The 17,785-nt window shown below is 41.5% G+C and overlaps 1 protein-coding gene across 7 annotated transcripts in view; it reads right to left on the bottom strand.

The window, feature by feature from the left end:
* USP34 (ubiquitin specific peptidase 34) overlaps nucleotides 1–17,785 on the bottom strand; it is a 234,077-nt gene that overhangs the window by 195,185 nt on the left and 21,107 nt on the right. For all 7 annotated transcript variants that reach the window (XR_016229347.1, XM_051838286.3, XM_051838300.3 and 4 more), the window contains exon 2: nucleotides 12,341–12,428. Coding sequence is in view for 3 of the 7 variants with exons in the window: in XM_051838286.3 (XP_051694246.1) it covers nucleotides 12,341–12,428 (88 nt within the window). In the remaining 4 variants the exon portion in view is untranslated. The remainder of the gene's footprint in view (nucleotides 1–12,340; nucleotides 12,429–17,785) is intronic.

Genomic DNA, 17,785 nt, shown 5'->3' with positions numbered 1-17,785 from the left:
CAATTTGTTACACAGCAATCAATAACTGATACATCACATCTGTTTTCTCAGTTGTAAAATCAAAAAGTCATGGGGCTGGTATTGTGGCGTGCCCATAAGAGACACCACCTGTGATGCCAGTATCCCATATGGGTGCCAGTTCATGTCCCGGCTGCTCCAGTTCCAATCCAGCTCCCTACTAATGGCCAAGAAAAAGTAGTAGAGGATGGACAAGTGTTTGGGCCCTTGCTTAGGACACATGGAAGAAAGTCCTGGCTTTGTCCTGGCCCAGTGCTGGCCTTTGGGACCATCTGGAGAGCGAACCGTCTCTCCCTGTTTCTCTGTAATTCTCACTTTCTGTGGGGAGCAAACCGGACTGGACTGAGTTACTGGAATTAAGACTTATTCTATGCATCTGCTCTCCCACAATATGGCGATGGGAGAGAAGTAAACAGCTTCCGCACAGCTGCCTCCAGTTCAGCTAATAAACTGTAGGACTTGCTCCTGATTGGAGGAGAGCAGCGTACTCGGCGTGTGGGCAGCCGAGTTAGGATTGGCGGAGGAGGACTATAAAGGAGGAGAGAGACGGCATGCACCAGGAACATCTAAGGGGAACATCTAGCTGAAGGAACACCTGTGCAGCCCCCCAGAGAGCCGGCCGGCGGTGTGCCGCTCCCCTGCGGAAGTGGGGAATGTGGCCAGGGGGAACTGCCCTTCCACGGAGGTGGAAGGGATAGTAGCCAACCCGGGAAGAACCAGCAGCAAACCCGGGGAGGGCCGAGCAGACAGAAAGAACAGCGCAGGGTTCAGTGTTGCTCCTCCACGAAGAGGGGGAGCGACAACTTTCAAATAAATAAATAAGGGGCCAGAGCTGTGGCAGAGCAGGTAAAGCTGCTGCCTGCAGTGCAGGCATCCCATATGGGCGACGGTTCAAGTCCTGTCTGCTCCACTTCCGATCCACCTCTCTGCTATGGCCTGGGAAAGCAGTAGAAGATGGCCCAAGTCCTTGGGCCCCTCCACCCATGTGGGAGACCCTGAACAAACTCCTGGCTCCTGGCTTCCGATCGGTGCAACTCCAACCATTGCAGCCAACTGGGGAGTGAAACAGCGGATGGAAGACCTCTCTATCTCTCTGCCTCTCCTTCTCTGTGTAACTCTGACTTTCGAATAAATAAATAAATCTTTAAAAATAAATGAATAAATCTTTAAACAAACCAATAATGACAAAAAAACCCTATCCCTCTTATCTCTGTCACTCTACCTTTCAAATAAATAAATCTTTTTAAAAAAATGAAAGGGTCATTAAGACCTCATACAGCTTTAAAATTCTGTGACATCACAAATTCTACAAGAAAAGTGAATATATTGTTCCTAGTTCTTCCGATTAGAAGCTTTAATGTTCATAAAAGTCAGCTTCCAAGTGAGAAGTCATAAAAACTTCAGTGTCTTGGTGCCAACACTGTGGCACAGCAGGTTAAAACCCATATGGGCTCCAGCTGTTCCTCTTCAGATTCAGCCTGGGATAGCAGTGGAAGTTGGCCCAAGTCCTTGGGCCCCTGCGCCCAAGTAGGAGACCTGAAAGAAGCTCCTGGCTCCTGGCTTTGGATCAGCGCAGCTCCGGCCGCTGCGGCCAATTGGGGAGTGAACCAGCGGATGGAAGATCTCTCTCTCTCTGTAACTCTTTCAAATAAATAAAATAAATCGTTAAACATAAATAAAGAAGCTTGGATATTTTTTAAAATAGGGGAAAAATAAAATACATATTTTGAAAAATTACTAGAAATGGGCATAAAACTACTTGGTAGCTGACTAGGAAACTAATCTTCAAAGATAAAAACAGAGGCAAGTGTTTGGTACAGTGGTTAAGACACTACTTGGGATGCGCTCAAGTACATAAATAAAATCTTAAAAAAAATAAAAACAAAACAGATGTCTCCAAAGGCATAGATGAATCACATGGAATAAAAATAGGAGGACTAAATGAAAGGTACAACTAAAATCTGCAGATTTCTATCCAAGAGATCCAGGATTCTATTCCTACTTCACTCAAGAAAGTTTTTTCTGCATGTAAAATGGAACACCAGATACCAAAGCAAACAGCATGATTAAAAAACTGAGAGCCAGGGCCGGCTTGGTGGAGTAGCAGGTAAAGCCACCACCTGTGATGCTGGTATCCCATACGGGTGCCAATTCAAGTCCTAGTTGCTCCGCTTCCTATACAGGTCCCTGCTAATGTGCCTGGAAAAGCTGCAGACGATGATCCAAATCCTTGAGCCCCTGCCACCTATGTGGGAGACTTGGAAGAAGCTCTGGCTTATGATTAGCTCAACTTCAGCTACGGCAGCCATTTGGGGAGTGATCCAGCAGATGGAAGATCTCTCTCTATGACCCTGCCTTTTAAATAAATAAATAAATAAATCTTAATAATAAAAAAAGAAAGAAACTGAAAGCCACAGAACTATAGAACTTTAATTATGACTGGTAAACCTCCTTCTAAGTAACCTCCTCTGTCCAAGACCTAGATTAACACAGCTCAGGGTAAAGATTGAAAAATAGTTTTCTTAAAATATCAACAGTCCAAGAGAAAAGCACACTTATCCCCAGTAAGAAAGCCTACTCACCATTTTACTATCACACAGTACAGGCTAACATTTGAGATGTTCTATGCACATAGCACTTAGGTTCACTCTCTACCACCTCTCTCTTAAACATGAAAGGATAGACAAGAATAGTATGATCCTCAAGAAACACCTTCATCACCAAAGGCAAATAAAAACTCAGAATTTAAACTAGAGTTCTTTAATCTACATAAATATACATTATATATAAATTTTGTAAAATACAAGATTTACAATTTAAAAATAGAAGCACACAATTTGTAAAATTCAACAGAAATCCAGAAGGTAATAATTAAGTTATCTTCCAAAAAGTAGAACACAGACTGTTAATAAAAAAGAAAAGGACATAATCAACAAAGAAGATAAAATAGCTAACAAATAAAGAGTTATAGGAAGACTGAATAGAAATTGTGGAAGTGAGAAAATGAGGAAATAAAAATTTTCAAAACTGAAAGGCCCACCAAAAATAACTTTCATCATGAAATTTTTAAAGCTGAGGAGGGATAAAAATCCTAAAAGCTATCAGAATAAGAGCAACCAGGGGAGCTGGCGCTGTGGTACAGCAGGTTAAAGCCGCAGTCTTTAGCGCCGGTTCAAGTCCCGGCTGCTCCACTTTCGATCCAGCTCTCTGCTATGGCCTGGGAAAACAGTGGAAGATGGCCCAAGTGGATGGGGCTTCTGTACCCGCGTGGGAGACCCAGAGGAAGTACCAGGCTCCTGGCTTCAGATCAGCTCAGCTCCAGCCGTTGCAGCCATTTGGGGAGTGAACCAGCAGATGGAGGACCTTCTTCTGTTTCTCCTTCTCACTGTGTATTACTTTACCTCTCAAAGAAATAAATAAAATCTTTTTTTTTAAAGAGCAACCAGGAAAACCTCAGGAATAAAAATAGTGAATACTTCTCCAAAGCAATATTAGAATCTAAAATAGAATGTAGAATTTCACATTTCTCTAGGAAAGTATTTTCCACTTAACTTCTGGATCCAACAAAAACAATAGGCCTAAGAGTAAAAAAAGACATTTTAGATCTGAAAGGTCCAAAAAACATTTGTCTCCCATGTATCCTTTCTCAGAAAAGACACCTTCCTAACAAAACAAGTGAAACAAGAAAAATGACAAAAAGGAATTCAGGAACTTGCAGATCTAATAGAAGAGAAAAGTAAAGGGAATTTCAATGGTGAAATCTGAAGGAAAAACAGCCGTTTAATAACCCAAGGGAGAAATCAATACAAACCGAGGCAGGAGGTTAAAGACCAAATGAGACTTAAGAAAGTCACTGAGTAACGCCATAAAAACTAGTAATAGGGGCTGGCGCTGTGGCATAGTGGGTGAAGCTGCCACCTGCAGTGCCCAAATCCCATATGGGCACCGGTTCGAGACCTGGCTGCTCCACTTCTGATCCAGCTCTGTACCATGGCCTAGGAAAACACTAGAAGATGGCCTAACTACTTAGGCCCCTGGGAAGACTGGTAGGGGGCCCCTGGCTTCAAATCGGCACAGCTCCGGTCATTGCGGCCAACTGGGGAGTGAACCAGCAGATGGAAGACCTCCTTCTCTGTAACTATGACGTTCAAATAAATAAATAAATCTTTAAAAAAATTAATAAAAAGAATTGGAGAATTCACAACAGTGATCCATACATTACAATTCTGTCACAAGAAACACAAGTCAGTAGACATGAAACAAACCACACAATCATCTTTTTTGCTTGTCCCTAAGTGGTATTTTTATTTTTAGAAATATTCAAATACTGATGTAACTATACTGAAAGGATGAGGATGAATAAATCTTCATTTATCATAAAAGTTCATACCTTATGCCCAAAATTGATAAACAAAGCAACATCAGCACAATAACATTATTTCAGAACATGCAGGTTATTACCAAAATCAATACCCTAAAAGAGTTGAAAATAAAAAGGGAGCTGCAGGCCGGCACCGCACTCAATAGGCTAATCCTCCGCCTGTGGCCCTGGCACCCCAGGTTCTAGTCCCGGTCGGAGCACCGGATTCTGTCCCGGTTGCTCCTCTTCCTGTCCAGCTCTCTGCTGTGGCCTGGGAAGGCAGTGGAGGATGGCCCAAGTCCTTGGGCTCTGCACCCGCATGGGAGATCAGGAGAGGCACCTGGCTCCTGCCTTCGGATCAGTGCGGTGCACCGGCCACAGCGGCCATTAGGGGGTGAACCAACAGAAAAGGAAGACCTTTCTCTGTCTCTCTCTCACTGTCCAGTCTGCCTGTCCAAAAGAAAAAAAAAAAGGGAGCTGCAGAGACAGGAGAAAAAAGAACCTACCAGTGAAAGTGAAATTACTTCCAAGCAGGTTTCTAAAATTCCAACTATCAGAACATCCCATATAGGCACCAGTTTGAGTGCCAGTTGTTTCACTTCTGATCCAGCTCCCTGATAACAGCCTAAGAAAGCAGCAGAATATGGCCCAGGGGCTTAGGCCCCTACACCCACATGGGAGACAAATATGAAGATCCTGTCTCCTGGCTTCCACCTGGTCCAGCCCTGACTGTTGTGGGCCAGTAGATGGAAGATCTATCTCTCTGCCTATCTCTCTCTCTGTAACTCTGCCTTTCAAATAAAATTTTTTTTTTTTTTTACAAGCAGAGTGGACAGTGAGAGAGACAGAGAGAAAGGTCTTCCTTTGCCGTTGGTTCACCCTCCAATGGCCGCCGCGGCCGGTGCGCTGGGCTGGCGCACGGCGCTGATCCAAAGGCAGGAGCCAGATGCTTCTCCTGGTCTCCCATGGGGTGCAGGGCCCAAGCACTTGGGACATCCTCCACTGCACTCCCGGGCCATAGCAGAGAGCTGGCCTGGTCGAGGGGCAACCAGGACAGAATCCGGCACCCCGACGGGGACTAGAACCCGGTGTGCCGGCACCGCTAGGTGGAGGATTAGCCTATTGAGCCGCGGCGCCGGCCATAAATAAATCTTTAAAAAAAAAAAAATCAATATTTTCACCTCTGTGTTATTTCCATGAGGGGCTCTTCAAAAAGTTCATGGAAAATGCATATTTGAAAACCCTGCAGATTCAAAAAACTTTCTACACAAAAGTGATCTTTCAATTTCATCATTACCCAAACAGAATTACATGTTGCCCAACTAAGTGGCATGTGTTTACATTTAAAAATATTTAACAATAAAAATTTCTGAATGCCTAGCACAAAAGGTAGTTTCAATTAAAAACAAACAGTAAACACTCATGAAGAACCTACAGATAAAACGAAATTATTTCCAAGCTGGGTTCTAGAATTCCAACTGTCTAGATATACTCCAGTGGGTCTAACATCATTTTACCTATCCTGCTACTCATGAAAGCATGAAACAACTATGAATTAACTCTTTTCCATCTTGGCAAAAAGTATTTTATAAGCTAACTCCTCAAAAGCACTACTTTAAACAGTGGTCAGTCAATATCCAAATCCTAATGCTCAAATTTTTTTCTTACTATCATTTATTTTTGAATGATCCAAAATTATACATATTTATGGGGTACAATGTGATGTTTTGATTTAAGTATACACTGTGGAATGATCAAGTCAGAGTAGCATATCCATTACTTCAAACATTTATCTTATGTGCTTTAAACATTAAAAAAGTCCTCTCTTCTAGCTATTATGAAATATGTAATATATTATTAACTATAGTCATCCCACTGTGCAAATGAACAGCGGAACCAATTTCTTGATGCTAAAAAAGGGAGAGCTGTAAAGAGACGAACAATTCTTTAATCTATTCAAAAGCAATAGCTTCCAAAACTGTTCTAATAAGTAAAGCTTATCGAAACAATTAAAAGTAAAATTAATAGCTTTAAACATTAAGCACAGATGGCAGGTAAAAAGATAGTATTTTTCAGCCTAAAAGATCTGACACAATTTCACACTGAATGGCATCCAGAGTTCTTACAGAAGAAAAATCTTGAAATAAAGTTAAAAAACAGACAGGTAGGAGACACCAAGGAATTCTGAATGCTTGCTAAAGTATGTGTAACTTACAAGATAAAAACCTAAGACTATTTTGCAATCAGCTTATGGACAGGTGTTTGGCCCAGTGGTTAACAGGTCACTTGGGATGTCCACATCCCATATTGGAGTGCCTAAGTTGATGTTCCAGCTTCCAGGTAACGCATATCCTAACAGGGAGCAAGTGATGGTTCAAGTAATTGGGTCCCTAACACCCATGTGTGAGACCCAGACATAGTTCCTCACTCCCAGCTTCAGCCTGGCCCAGACCCGGCTGTCCCAGGCATTTGGAGAATAAAGCAAAAATTTTAAAAAAAAAGTAATTTTTTTTCAAAAAGTCAATAAACTACAGTAACATTTCCAACTTAAAGGATACGCTGTAGTTCACGTGCATCTGTCATAATCCCTATTCCTTTCATACTTTAATGTACTTTCCCTATTTCTATTATTATTCAACTTATTCTTTCACTCCTCCATTCTCTGAATCATTTTCCACATACTCTATTACAATTTACTAAGATGATCAAAATAATGAATTCCTGCAAAGCCAACCTACATAAGTAACTTCCCTGATATAACAGACACAAAAAATGAGTGGCAACAATGACTACTATATAGCAGTTAAAAATCATGGCACGAACACTTATTTAATGACATGAAGCAATATTACATGAAAAAGTCAGATGATAAAAATCACAGTTCCGGGGCCAGCGCCGAGGCTCACTTGGCTAATCCTCCACCTGCAGTGCCGGCATCCCACATGGGCGCCAGGTTCTAGTCCCGGTTGCCCCTCTTCCAGTCCAGCTCTCTGCTCTGGCCCGGGAGGGCAGTGGAGGATGGCCCAAGTGCTTGGGCCCCTGCACCTACATGGGAGATCAGGAAGAAGCACCTGGCTCCTGGCTTCGGATCGGCACAGCACCGTCCATAGCAGCCATCTGGGGGAGTTAACCTACAGAAGGAAGAGCTTTCTCTCTCTCTCTATCTCTACAACTCTACCTGTCAAATAAAAAAAAAAATCACAGTTCCAAAATCTTAAACTATAATTATTCACAATCTCACACCAAAGAGTTACACAAAAAGGTATCAGTAGTTACTGGAGGGGGGAGGGTGTCAGTATATTAATTTTTAACTAATCTTCTGAAAGCTCTTTTTCCCATAAATTTGAAATATATGTAACGCTTGTATATTCTCATCAACACAATGTTTTAAGTAACAAAGTAACATTTATCTAATAGTCTCATCAGTACACTAGAATGAAGAATTATTTTCAACTGATAATCTTATGTAAATTATAACACTTCTATGAAAAAATTTTCAAAAAACATTTTGAGGTCTGGCAGTTAAGATACTGATGCCCAAGATCAGAGTGCCTGGGTTTGATAACTGTTTCCAGCTTCCTACACAAACAGACTCCGGGATGCAGTGATAGTAACTGAGTTCCTGCTGCCCACTTGGGAGACCTGACTGCACTCCCAGCTCCTGTCCCAGCAGTTGCTGCCATTTAGGAAGTGAAATCAGAAGATAAGAGTACTTTTGGGCTCTTGTTCTCTGTCTCCAAGTAAGTAATCTAAATTTTTTAAAAAACTGAGAAACTTTATAAAAAAAAGGTTGTGGTTCAATAGCACACTAAGTTACACTTATGGACTCCCAGGTCCATGGGCCTCAAGTGCCCCTTTTGTAGAGTAACTGTGCTCCATTAATAGCTGCTTACCCCTACAAGAATCCTAACAGCCTAGACTATTTTCTGATGCCCAGGGAATTACTTAGGGGTCAAGGGCATGAAAAGTAGGCAAACTTGTTACTCAATATGATCCAACTAGATATTCTATTTTCACCTCTTCTCCTTTCTATCAGCATGAACAATTAATACAGTAATATTCCACTTTTATAACAACCACCTAAAAATTGTTCATACTGACATATGAACAGAATCATAAACATTACAAATTGTGTTGTCCAGTTTGGTCCTTCGTGCTTTGGTTTATATACCCTGAGTTTTTATTTCATTTTCCAAATAAACTTTAATTTAAAAACACATTAATTGAAGTTCTTTTTTCAAATACTACACTAAGCACAATCTCAGATAGTAGCAACTTTATCATTCTAACTTCACAAATGAGGAAATTAGAGTTTATACTACCTAATTATTTCATGATCATCCAATCCATGTGATGCAGCAGATACCCAGACCTTTCTGGGCCAAAGACACATTGTTAATGACTACACCCCAGGGAAATATGACAAAGCAGAAGCTCTCAATAGTTTGGGTCAAACACTGAGATATTCTGATGAAATCTGTGAATTATTGCCTATAACTATTCACGACAAAATTCCCTTTGTAATTTATTCCCACTTAGAGATTCCAGGTTAAAATTACCTAATATGGGGGCATTAACAATATGCATTTAGAATAAAAATAGTCTAGGAATGGAGAAAATATAACTCCTACCTCAGCTCCATGAGTAACTAGTGGTCAGACTTCAGGAAGATTATTTTATTTCTCTGGGTTTTATTTAGTGGCACATCAATAGATGATGAAAATAGAAGTGTAGGTTTTCTCTACTGTAACCTTTTGCCACATAGCTGTACTTATGATAAATACATTTAAAACTATGGGGCAGGCATCTGGCCCAACAGTTAAAACACTGCCTGGGAAGCCCACATCCCATTTCAGAATGCTGGTTCAAGTCCTGGCTTCTTCGTGTCCAATTCCAGTTTCCTGCTAATTTGCATCCCAAAAGGCAGCAGATGACATGTTCAAAGCGTTGGGTCCTTGCTACCAACATGGGACACCTGGATTGAGTTCTAGGCTCAGGGCTTCAGCCAGGCCCAGCCCTAGCTGTTGTGTGCATTTGGAGAAAACCATCACATGGAAGATCTCTGTCTGCCAGACTCTGTCTTTCTCTCTCTCTCTCTCTGCTTTTCATATAAAATGAAAATAAAAAATTGTAGAAACTAGAACTCAAATGCAGTATTTTCCAACAAATCATTTTAACAACTAACATAATATTTTGAAATATAATTTTTTTCTGCCAAGGGCCACTTGGATATTTATTAACATCATTCACAGGACATACACAATTAAAAAAAATTTTTTTTTTTTAATTTATTTGAAAATAGTTACAGAGGAAGAGAGAGAGAGGGAGAGAGGTCTTGCATCCACTGGTTCACTCCCCAGGTGAGAGCAACGACTGGAGCTGCACCAATCCAAAGCCAGGAGCCAGGAGCTTCTTCCCAGTCTCCCACACGGGTGCGTGGGCCCAAGCACTTGGGCCATCTTCTACTGCTTTCCCAGGCGATAGCAGAGAGCTGGATCGGAAGCAGAGCGGTCAGGACTCAAGCTGGCACCCATATGGGATGCCGGTACTGCAGGCAGCAGCTTTACCTGCTACACCACAGCACTGGCCTCATACAAAATTATCAACTTAAAAATTAGCCTACTAGGGGCCAGCACTATGACATAGTAGGTTAAGCCTTTGCCTGCAGTGCCAGCATCCCATGTGAGTTCCAGTTCGAGTTCCTGCTGCTCCACTTCCTATCCAGCTCCCTGCTAATGGCCTAGGGAAGCAGTCAAAAATGGCCCAAGTGCTTGGACTCCTGTACCCACGTGGGAAACCCAGAAGTTGTTCCTGGCTTCAGATCAGCCCAGCTCCGGCTATTGTGGCCATTTGGGGAATGAACCAACGAACAGAAGACCTTTCTGTCTCTCCCTCTCTGTGTAACTCTGCCTCTCAAATAAATAAATCTTTAAAAAAAAAAAAAATTTACCCTGCTATAGATTTACTGAGTTTGGGTCCTGCCTATGGATGCCCTCTGAAGAACCAGACCAAATGATTTCATAGGCCTTATATGGGTCAGATGTTCACTACCCAGACCTAGTTCATCTGTAAAATAAAAGGAGCAACAACCACTGATTAACTTAGTGAAAAGAAATTCAGCTTGTTGAAACTGGAAAAGAGAGGCAAAAAATAATAAGAAAGCAGTTTTAAATAATTAAAACCTACAAACTCTTCTGGACAAATAGAAGAAAAAATTTTTTGGAAAAGATTAATACTGTAGAAAAATACTTGAAATTTAACCATTCTGCTAAACTTTATGAACACGTAGATGTATGTCTCATAATATCATTCCATTTAATGTTAATTGATCACTGTATACAATGCTTCAAACATTCTCACCCATAAAGATTTTAGAAAACTAAGAAATTTAAATTGGACAGGCAAAAAAGTGAAAAGAATTACCAGTCATGATCTACTAAAATCATGTTCAGGGATGGGTTCCATAAATCCTTTTTGTAATATTTGATTATATTAACAACTGAGATTCCTTAGGTTTTATTCATCATGTTCTTAATATACACATTATTCAGAAATAATATAATACAAATGTATATAATTATTTTAGAAACTGAGCAAACGTCAACTGGTTTCACAGCATCAGCAATCATAATACTTTTTTTAAAAAAGCATTAAGTAGGACTGGAGCTATGACGTAGTAGGTTAAGCCTCCATCTGTGGTGCTGCATTCCCATATGGGCACCAGTTCGAATTCTAGCTGTTGCACTTCCAATCTAGCTCCCAGCTAATGGCCTGGGAAAACAGTGGAAGATGGCCGAAGTGCTTGGGCCCCTGCACCTGCATGGGAGACCCAGAGGAAGCTCCTGGCTCCTGGCTCCTGGCTTCGGATCAGCCCACTCTGGCCACTGTGGCCATTTGGGGAATGAACCAGCAAATGAAGGACCTCTTTCTCTGTCTCACCCTCTCTTTGTCCATAATTCTGCCTTTCAAATACATAAATAAATCTTTAAAAAATAAATTAAAAAGCATGTTTGTTATAAGCCTTTGGCCATGTGACAAAACTTCTTTACTCTCTAAAAATAATTTTTTTTACAATTCTAGTCCCTCTCAAATTCTTAAATAATGAAGGAGAACCAATCTTTATGTTGCTGTTTTGAAAACAGAACAATGTGGGGCCCAGGTGCTGTGGCACAGCAGGGTAAGCTACCACCTGCAATGTCAACATCCCATATGGGTGCCAGATGGAGTCCTGGCTGCTCTACTTCTGATCCAGAGCCCTACTAATGCACCTGGGAAAGCCCAAGTCCCTACGACACTGCATCCAAATGGAAGGCCTAGATGAAGCTCCTGGCTCTTAGCCTCAGCCTGGCCCAGCCCTGGCCATTGCGACCATTTGGGAAGTGAACCAGCAGATGGAGGCTCTCTTCACCCTCATCAACCCCCCGGTGTAATCTGATTTTCAAATAAAATAAATAAATCTTAAAAAAAGAACCAGAACTATGATCAGCCTCTTCAGTAAGGAGGAAAGAAGATTTAATATTGATCAACTGTCACTTTTTAAAATACCTCTCCAGCTTTTTAAATGTTTTTGTGTATTAATTTGTAATGCAGAGAAAAAGAGAGCTCCCATAAGATGGTTAACTCCCCTAAATGCCCAAAATAGTGGCCAGGAACTAGGAACAATGAAGGTAGGAACAATGAAGGTCTCACAAATGTGTTGCAAGAACCCAATTATTTAAGCCATTGCTCCTACCTCACAAAATTTACATTAGCAGGAAGCTGGAGTCAGGAACCAGAGACCAGTATCAATCCCAGATGCTCTGATAGGGGATACAAGCAGGGTTCTTAATCAGTGTTTCAGCTGCTAGGCCAAATATCAGCTGCTGACAATCATCTAATGATAAAGGCATCCAATTCAAAATCCTAAAGGAAAATTTCATCATAAACAATGCAATATAAAAAACAGCTCACAAGGATGCATACCTCTGTGTCCAGGAATTGATATAAGCAAATATTTTGAGAGTATGTTCTTTTCGGAGCTGTAGTCCATCACCACCTTCTATATCTGATACTGAAATGAAGCACAAATAAGGAATTTTTGAAATTATGAAAAATGCTAAACCAATATTAAATTCAAACTTTAAAATAAAACTTGGACTTGCATTTCAGATATTTTCTTTGGTGAAAGCAAAGAATTCTTTAATTACTGACTAATTTGAGTTTAAGAACAGATTTTTGACAGATGGAATGTGGAGAATACACTTCACCAGTTATTCTGGTATTATCCCTTAACTCCACATCCACCCTCTGTTTTGTGCTTTGTGATGCTGACACTTGGGCCTGGAGAGCTACATTCTTCATTTCTAGCTGACTTCCAGAGCTGATAAGGAAGACCAGAAGGCAGGAGAAAAGAGATCAAGGACTAGTTAACCTGTCGTATCTGAAATCTTGACCCTCAGCAAAGATTCTAGCCTCCAGCTTCTCTTAGCATTCCAAAAACCAGTCTTATGGCATCCCTCTAAAGAGGTACTAGCAGCAGTCAGTCAAGATCCTTTCCCTGAAATCTTTGCTTCCTGCACAGGGCCCTCCTTTATGATACTGGATTCCAAAAATGTTTGTCCTTTGTTTTGCTAGCCTTAGGGAAGATCAGCTGCGTCCCCACTTATCATAATCTCTGATTTTCCTTGACCTCTCTTATCTTTATAAATACCGAACCTATGTATAATCACTCCATTTTGTGAAGTTCCCTCTTCAATTTCCTGATTGTACTCTAACATACTGGCATTTCATATGCAATATGTCACTATGAAAGGAATGTGAAGTCAGAGAAACTGTATAAACATAATTTGGTTAATGGTCAAAATGAGCCTTCTATTACAGAATGCTTAATTATACAAGATTAGGGTTCAGCACATTTTTCTGTAAAGATAGAGAAAGAAAATACTTTAGGCTTTGCAGGCCATATAGTCTGTCCAACTATACAACTCTTCACCGTTTCATGAAAGTAAATGCAGATATAAGTAAATGGGCAAGGCCATGTTAAAACAAACAGCTGGTTAGATATGGCTCACAGGCTAAACAAAAGCCAACAAGATAATATAACCCAACATTCAAATCTCCACCATGTCCAGAAGTCATTTATGCATTTACATTTTTTTCCTTTTTTAAAGATTTTATTTATTTGAAAGGCAGAGTTGCAGAGCGAGAGAGAGAGAGACAGAATCTTCCATCCACTGGTTCACTCCTCAAATGGCCACAATAGCTGGAGCTGGGCTGATCGGATGCCAGGAGCCATTGTGGTCATCAGGGGAGTGAACCAATAAATGGAAGATCTATCTCTTTCTCTCTCACCCTAACTCTGCCTTTCAAGTAAGTAAGTAAATCTTTCACAAAAAGGTAAGAAGGAAGAGAGAGAGAACAGGCCGAAGTACATGCCAAACAAAATACCAGGATTTTAGGAACTAAATCACACCACCAACCATCAGGGAGAAGAGAAGACCCTGACAACAAAAAACTAGCAACCTAGACAGAGTAAGATACAGTAGGAAGGGAGCCGGCGCTGTGGTGCAGCAGGTTAATGCCTCAGGCATCCCATATGGGCGCCAGGTTCTAGTCCCAGCTGCTCCACTTCCGATCCAGCTCTCTGCTGTGGCCTGGCAAAGCAATACAAGATGGAACAAGTCCTTGGGCCCCTGCATCTGCGAGGGAGACCCGGAAGAAGCTCCTGGCTCCTGGCTGCAGATCAGCGCAGCTCTGGCTGTTGTGGCCAGTTGGGGAAAGAACCAGCGGATGGAAGATCCCTCTTCCTCTCCCTCTCCCTCTCTTTGCCTCTCCTTTCTCTGTGTACTCTGACTTTCAAATAAATAAATCTTAAAGATACAATAGGAGAATGAGATGAGGTACCTACTAAAAATAAGCCCCTAGATTATTTGATGTCAGAAAGAAGGGCCATTGTACACAATCCCAAGTTTTCCTTCTTTAATCATTAACAGTGCCTAATAACACAGAAAACAATGCTACTGCAACCACCATAACCTTCTCTAACATGAAACATGCAGGATATACATTCTAGAAAAAGCATGTGTGGCTAGAAATTCATCCTAACCACGGCCTACCAGGCAGCCTAACAGCTAACCTACACAAGTTTTCCAAATCATTTCACTACATCTACCCAGAACCAGAAAGGTAAGGAAAGAACATCATTATCAGAGCCAGAAAGCCGAGAACTCTCCAGATGCAGTTAATACTATATGTAAACAGCAAAAGACAGGGAACTGGCGCTGTGGCATAATAGGTTAAGCATCCACCTGCAGCGCCAGCATCCCATATAGATGCTGTTTCGACTCCCAGATGCTTCTCTTCTGGTCCAACTCTCTGCTTGATGGCCTGGGAAAGCAGCAGAAGATGACTCAAAGTGCTTGGGCCCCTGCACCCACTTGGGAGACTGGGAAGAAGCTCCTGGCTCCTGGCTTCGGACTGGCTCAGCTCCAGCCACTGCGGCTATTTAGGGAATGAACCAGCAGATCGAAGACCCCTCTCTCTGTCTCTCCTTCTGTCTGTAACTCTGCCTGTCAAATAAATAAACCTTTAAAAATATATATAGCAAAAGACAAAGGGCCATTTGTCCAAGATCATGCAAAAGACCAGGCTACTATTTTCACCATTTCTATTCAACACTGTATTCTAAGTTTTAGAGCAATTAAGCAGTAAAAAGAAATTTAGACAAGAAAGAAGTACATATAACATCAACCTTAAAGATTCCACAGTAACAGAACAATGAATTCAACAAAGATACAAAAGTCAACACACAAATCAGATGTAGTTCCACACACTAAACAATGGACAATTCTTAATTTTTGAAAATTAAAAAAAAAAAAAAGGCCCACCAGATGCTGAGAAAGGACAGTTAAGGTCCTTTTTTTTTTTTTTTTTTAATTTACTTATTTAATTGAAGTCAGAGATAAAGGGAAAGAGATCTTCCATCTGCTTGTTCACTCCCTTAATAGCCAAAACTGCCAGGGCTGGGCCAGGCTGAAGCCAGGAGCCAGGAGCCTCTTTCGGGAATCTCATGTGGATGCAGGGCCCCAACCCCTTGGGCCATCGTCCACTGCTTTCCCAATCATATTAGCAGGTCCCTGCACACAACATGGGAGATGTAGATGAAGCTCCAGTCTCCTGGCTTTGGCCTGGTCCAGCCCTGGCAGTTGTGGCCATCTGAGGAACAAATCAGCAGATAGAGTATCTGAATCTCAAAACTCAATCTCTCTGTCTCACTCTGCCTTTCAAAGAAAGAAATGGAAAAATGCATTAACAAGAGCATCAAAAAGAATAAAAAACTCGTGGAAAGCAGGAAAGTAACAGACCTCTAACACTGCAATCTACAAAATGTTGCTGAAATAAATTTTTTAAGACACAAATATGCAGAAGTAAACCCCATGTTCATGGACTGGAAGACTTAATCTTCTTAAATGTTAATACCAACCAAAGCAATCTAGAGAGTCAATTCAATACCTATGAAAATCTTAACCTTTTTTGCAGAAATAGACAAATCCACTGAAATTCACACAGATTCTCAAGGAATTCCAAAGAGTCAAAACAATTTCAAACAGGACAAAAACAATTTTAAACAGGACAAAGTTGGAGGACTCTCACCTCCTGATTTCAAAACCTAACAATTCCACAATGAGATATCACATCATATCCATTAACAAGGTTACTATTAAAAACAGAAAATAAGAGTTGGTGAGGATGTAGTGAAATCAAGTCCTTGTACACTATTGACAGGAATGTAAAATGGTACACCATTGTGGAAAACAGTACAAAGGTTCCTAAAAAACATAAAATTCAAATTACCATCCAATAATTGCACTTCTGGATATAACATTGAAAAGAACTGAAGCAAAATCTCAGAGATATTTGTAAACCCATATTCATAGCAGCACTATTCACAATAGCCAAGAGTTGGAGGCAACCTGAATGTCCATCAACAAATAAATGGATAAACAAAAACTACTGTGTATTCTTACTACGAAATTACTCAGCCTTAAAAAGGTATGAAATTGGGGCCGGTGTTACAGTGGGTAAAGCTGCTGCCTGCAGTGCCAGCATCCCATATAGGTGCCGGTTTGATTCCCAGATGCTCCACTTCCGATCTCTGCTATGGCCTGGTAAAGCAGAAGATGGCCCAAGTCCTTGGGCCCCTGCAGCCTCATGGGAGACCCCGAAGGGGCTCCTGGCTCCTGGCTTCAGATCAGCGCAGCTCTGGCCATTGTCGCCAATTGGGGAATGAACCAGCAAGAGGAAGACCTCTGTCTCCTTCTGTCTTTACCTCTCAAGTAAATAAATAAATTCTTAAAAATTTTTTAATTGGAGCTGGGCCGTGATGCAGCTGGTTAACACCCTGGCCTGAAGCACTGGCAACCCATATGGGCGTTGGTTCAAGATCCAGCTGCTCCACTTCTGATCCAGCTCTCTGCTATGGTCTGAGAAAGCAATAGAAGTTTGATGGCCCAAGTCCTTGGGCCCCTGCACCCGCATGGGAAACCCAGAAGAAGCTCCTGGCTCCGGATCGGTGGCACAGCTCCAGCCATTGCAGCCAACTGCGGAGTGAACCATCAGATCGAAGACTGATTTTCTCTCTCTCTCTGCCTCTCCTCTCTCCATGCAACTCTTTCAAATAAATCAATCTTTTAAAATTTTTTAAATTAATTAAAATAAGTCAATTACAAAAAGACAAATACTTGTTTGATTCCACTATTACGAACTACCTAAAGTACTCAAACTGAGAAAAAGGGTAGCTGCCAGAAGATGGGGGAGGGAAAACAGAGAACTGTTAAATGGGTAGTTTCTGCTTTTGCCAGATTAAAAGGTTCTAGAGATCTATTGCATAGCAATGTGAATCTTTTTTTTTTTAAAAGCTGGGCTGGTCTGAAGACAGGACTCGAACAGGCACCCATATGGGCTGCTGCCACCAAAGGCAGAGGCTTAACCTACTACAACACAGTGTCAGCTCATGAATATTCTTTTTTTTTTTTTTTAAGATTTATTTATGCCGGCACCGCGGCTCACTTGGCTAATCCTCCGCCTGCGGCACCGGCACCCCGTGTTCTAGTCCCGGTTGGGGTGCTGGATTCTGTCCCAGTTGCTCCTCTTCCAGTCCAGCTCTCTGCTGTGGCCCGGGAGTGCAGTGGAGGATGGCCCAAGTGCTTGGGCCCTGCACCCACATTGGAGGCAAGGAGGAAGCACCTGGCTCCTGGCTTCAGATCACCCCAAACTGGGGGGTGAACCAATGGAAAAAGGAAGACCTTTCTCTCTCTCTAACTCTGCCTGTCAAAAAAAATTTTTATTTATTTAACTTGAAAGAGTTACAAAGAGGCAGAGGCAAAGAGAAAGGAGTCTTCTATCCTGTGGTTTACTCCCCCAATGGCT

Source organism: Oryctolagus cuniculus, chromosome 2, assembly GCF_051225735.1.
Source record: "Oryctolagus cuniculus isolate XC-2025 breed Fujian yellow rabbit chromosome 2, ASM5122573v1, whole genome shotgun sequence".
Lineage (NCBI taxonomy): Eukaryota > Metazoa > Chordata > Mammalia > Lagomorpha > Leporidae > Oryctolagus > Oryctolagus cuniculus.
Note: the sequence above shows the minus strand (reverse complement) of the source record. Positions and strands in the feature narration are given on the sequence as shown.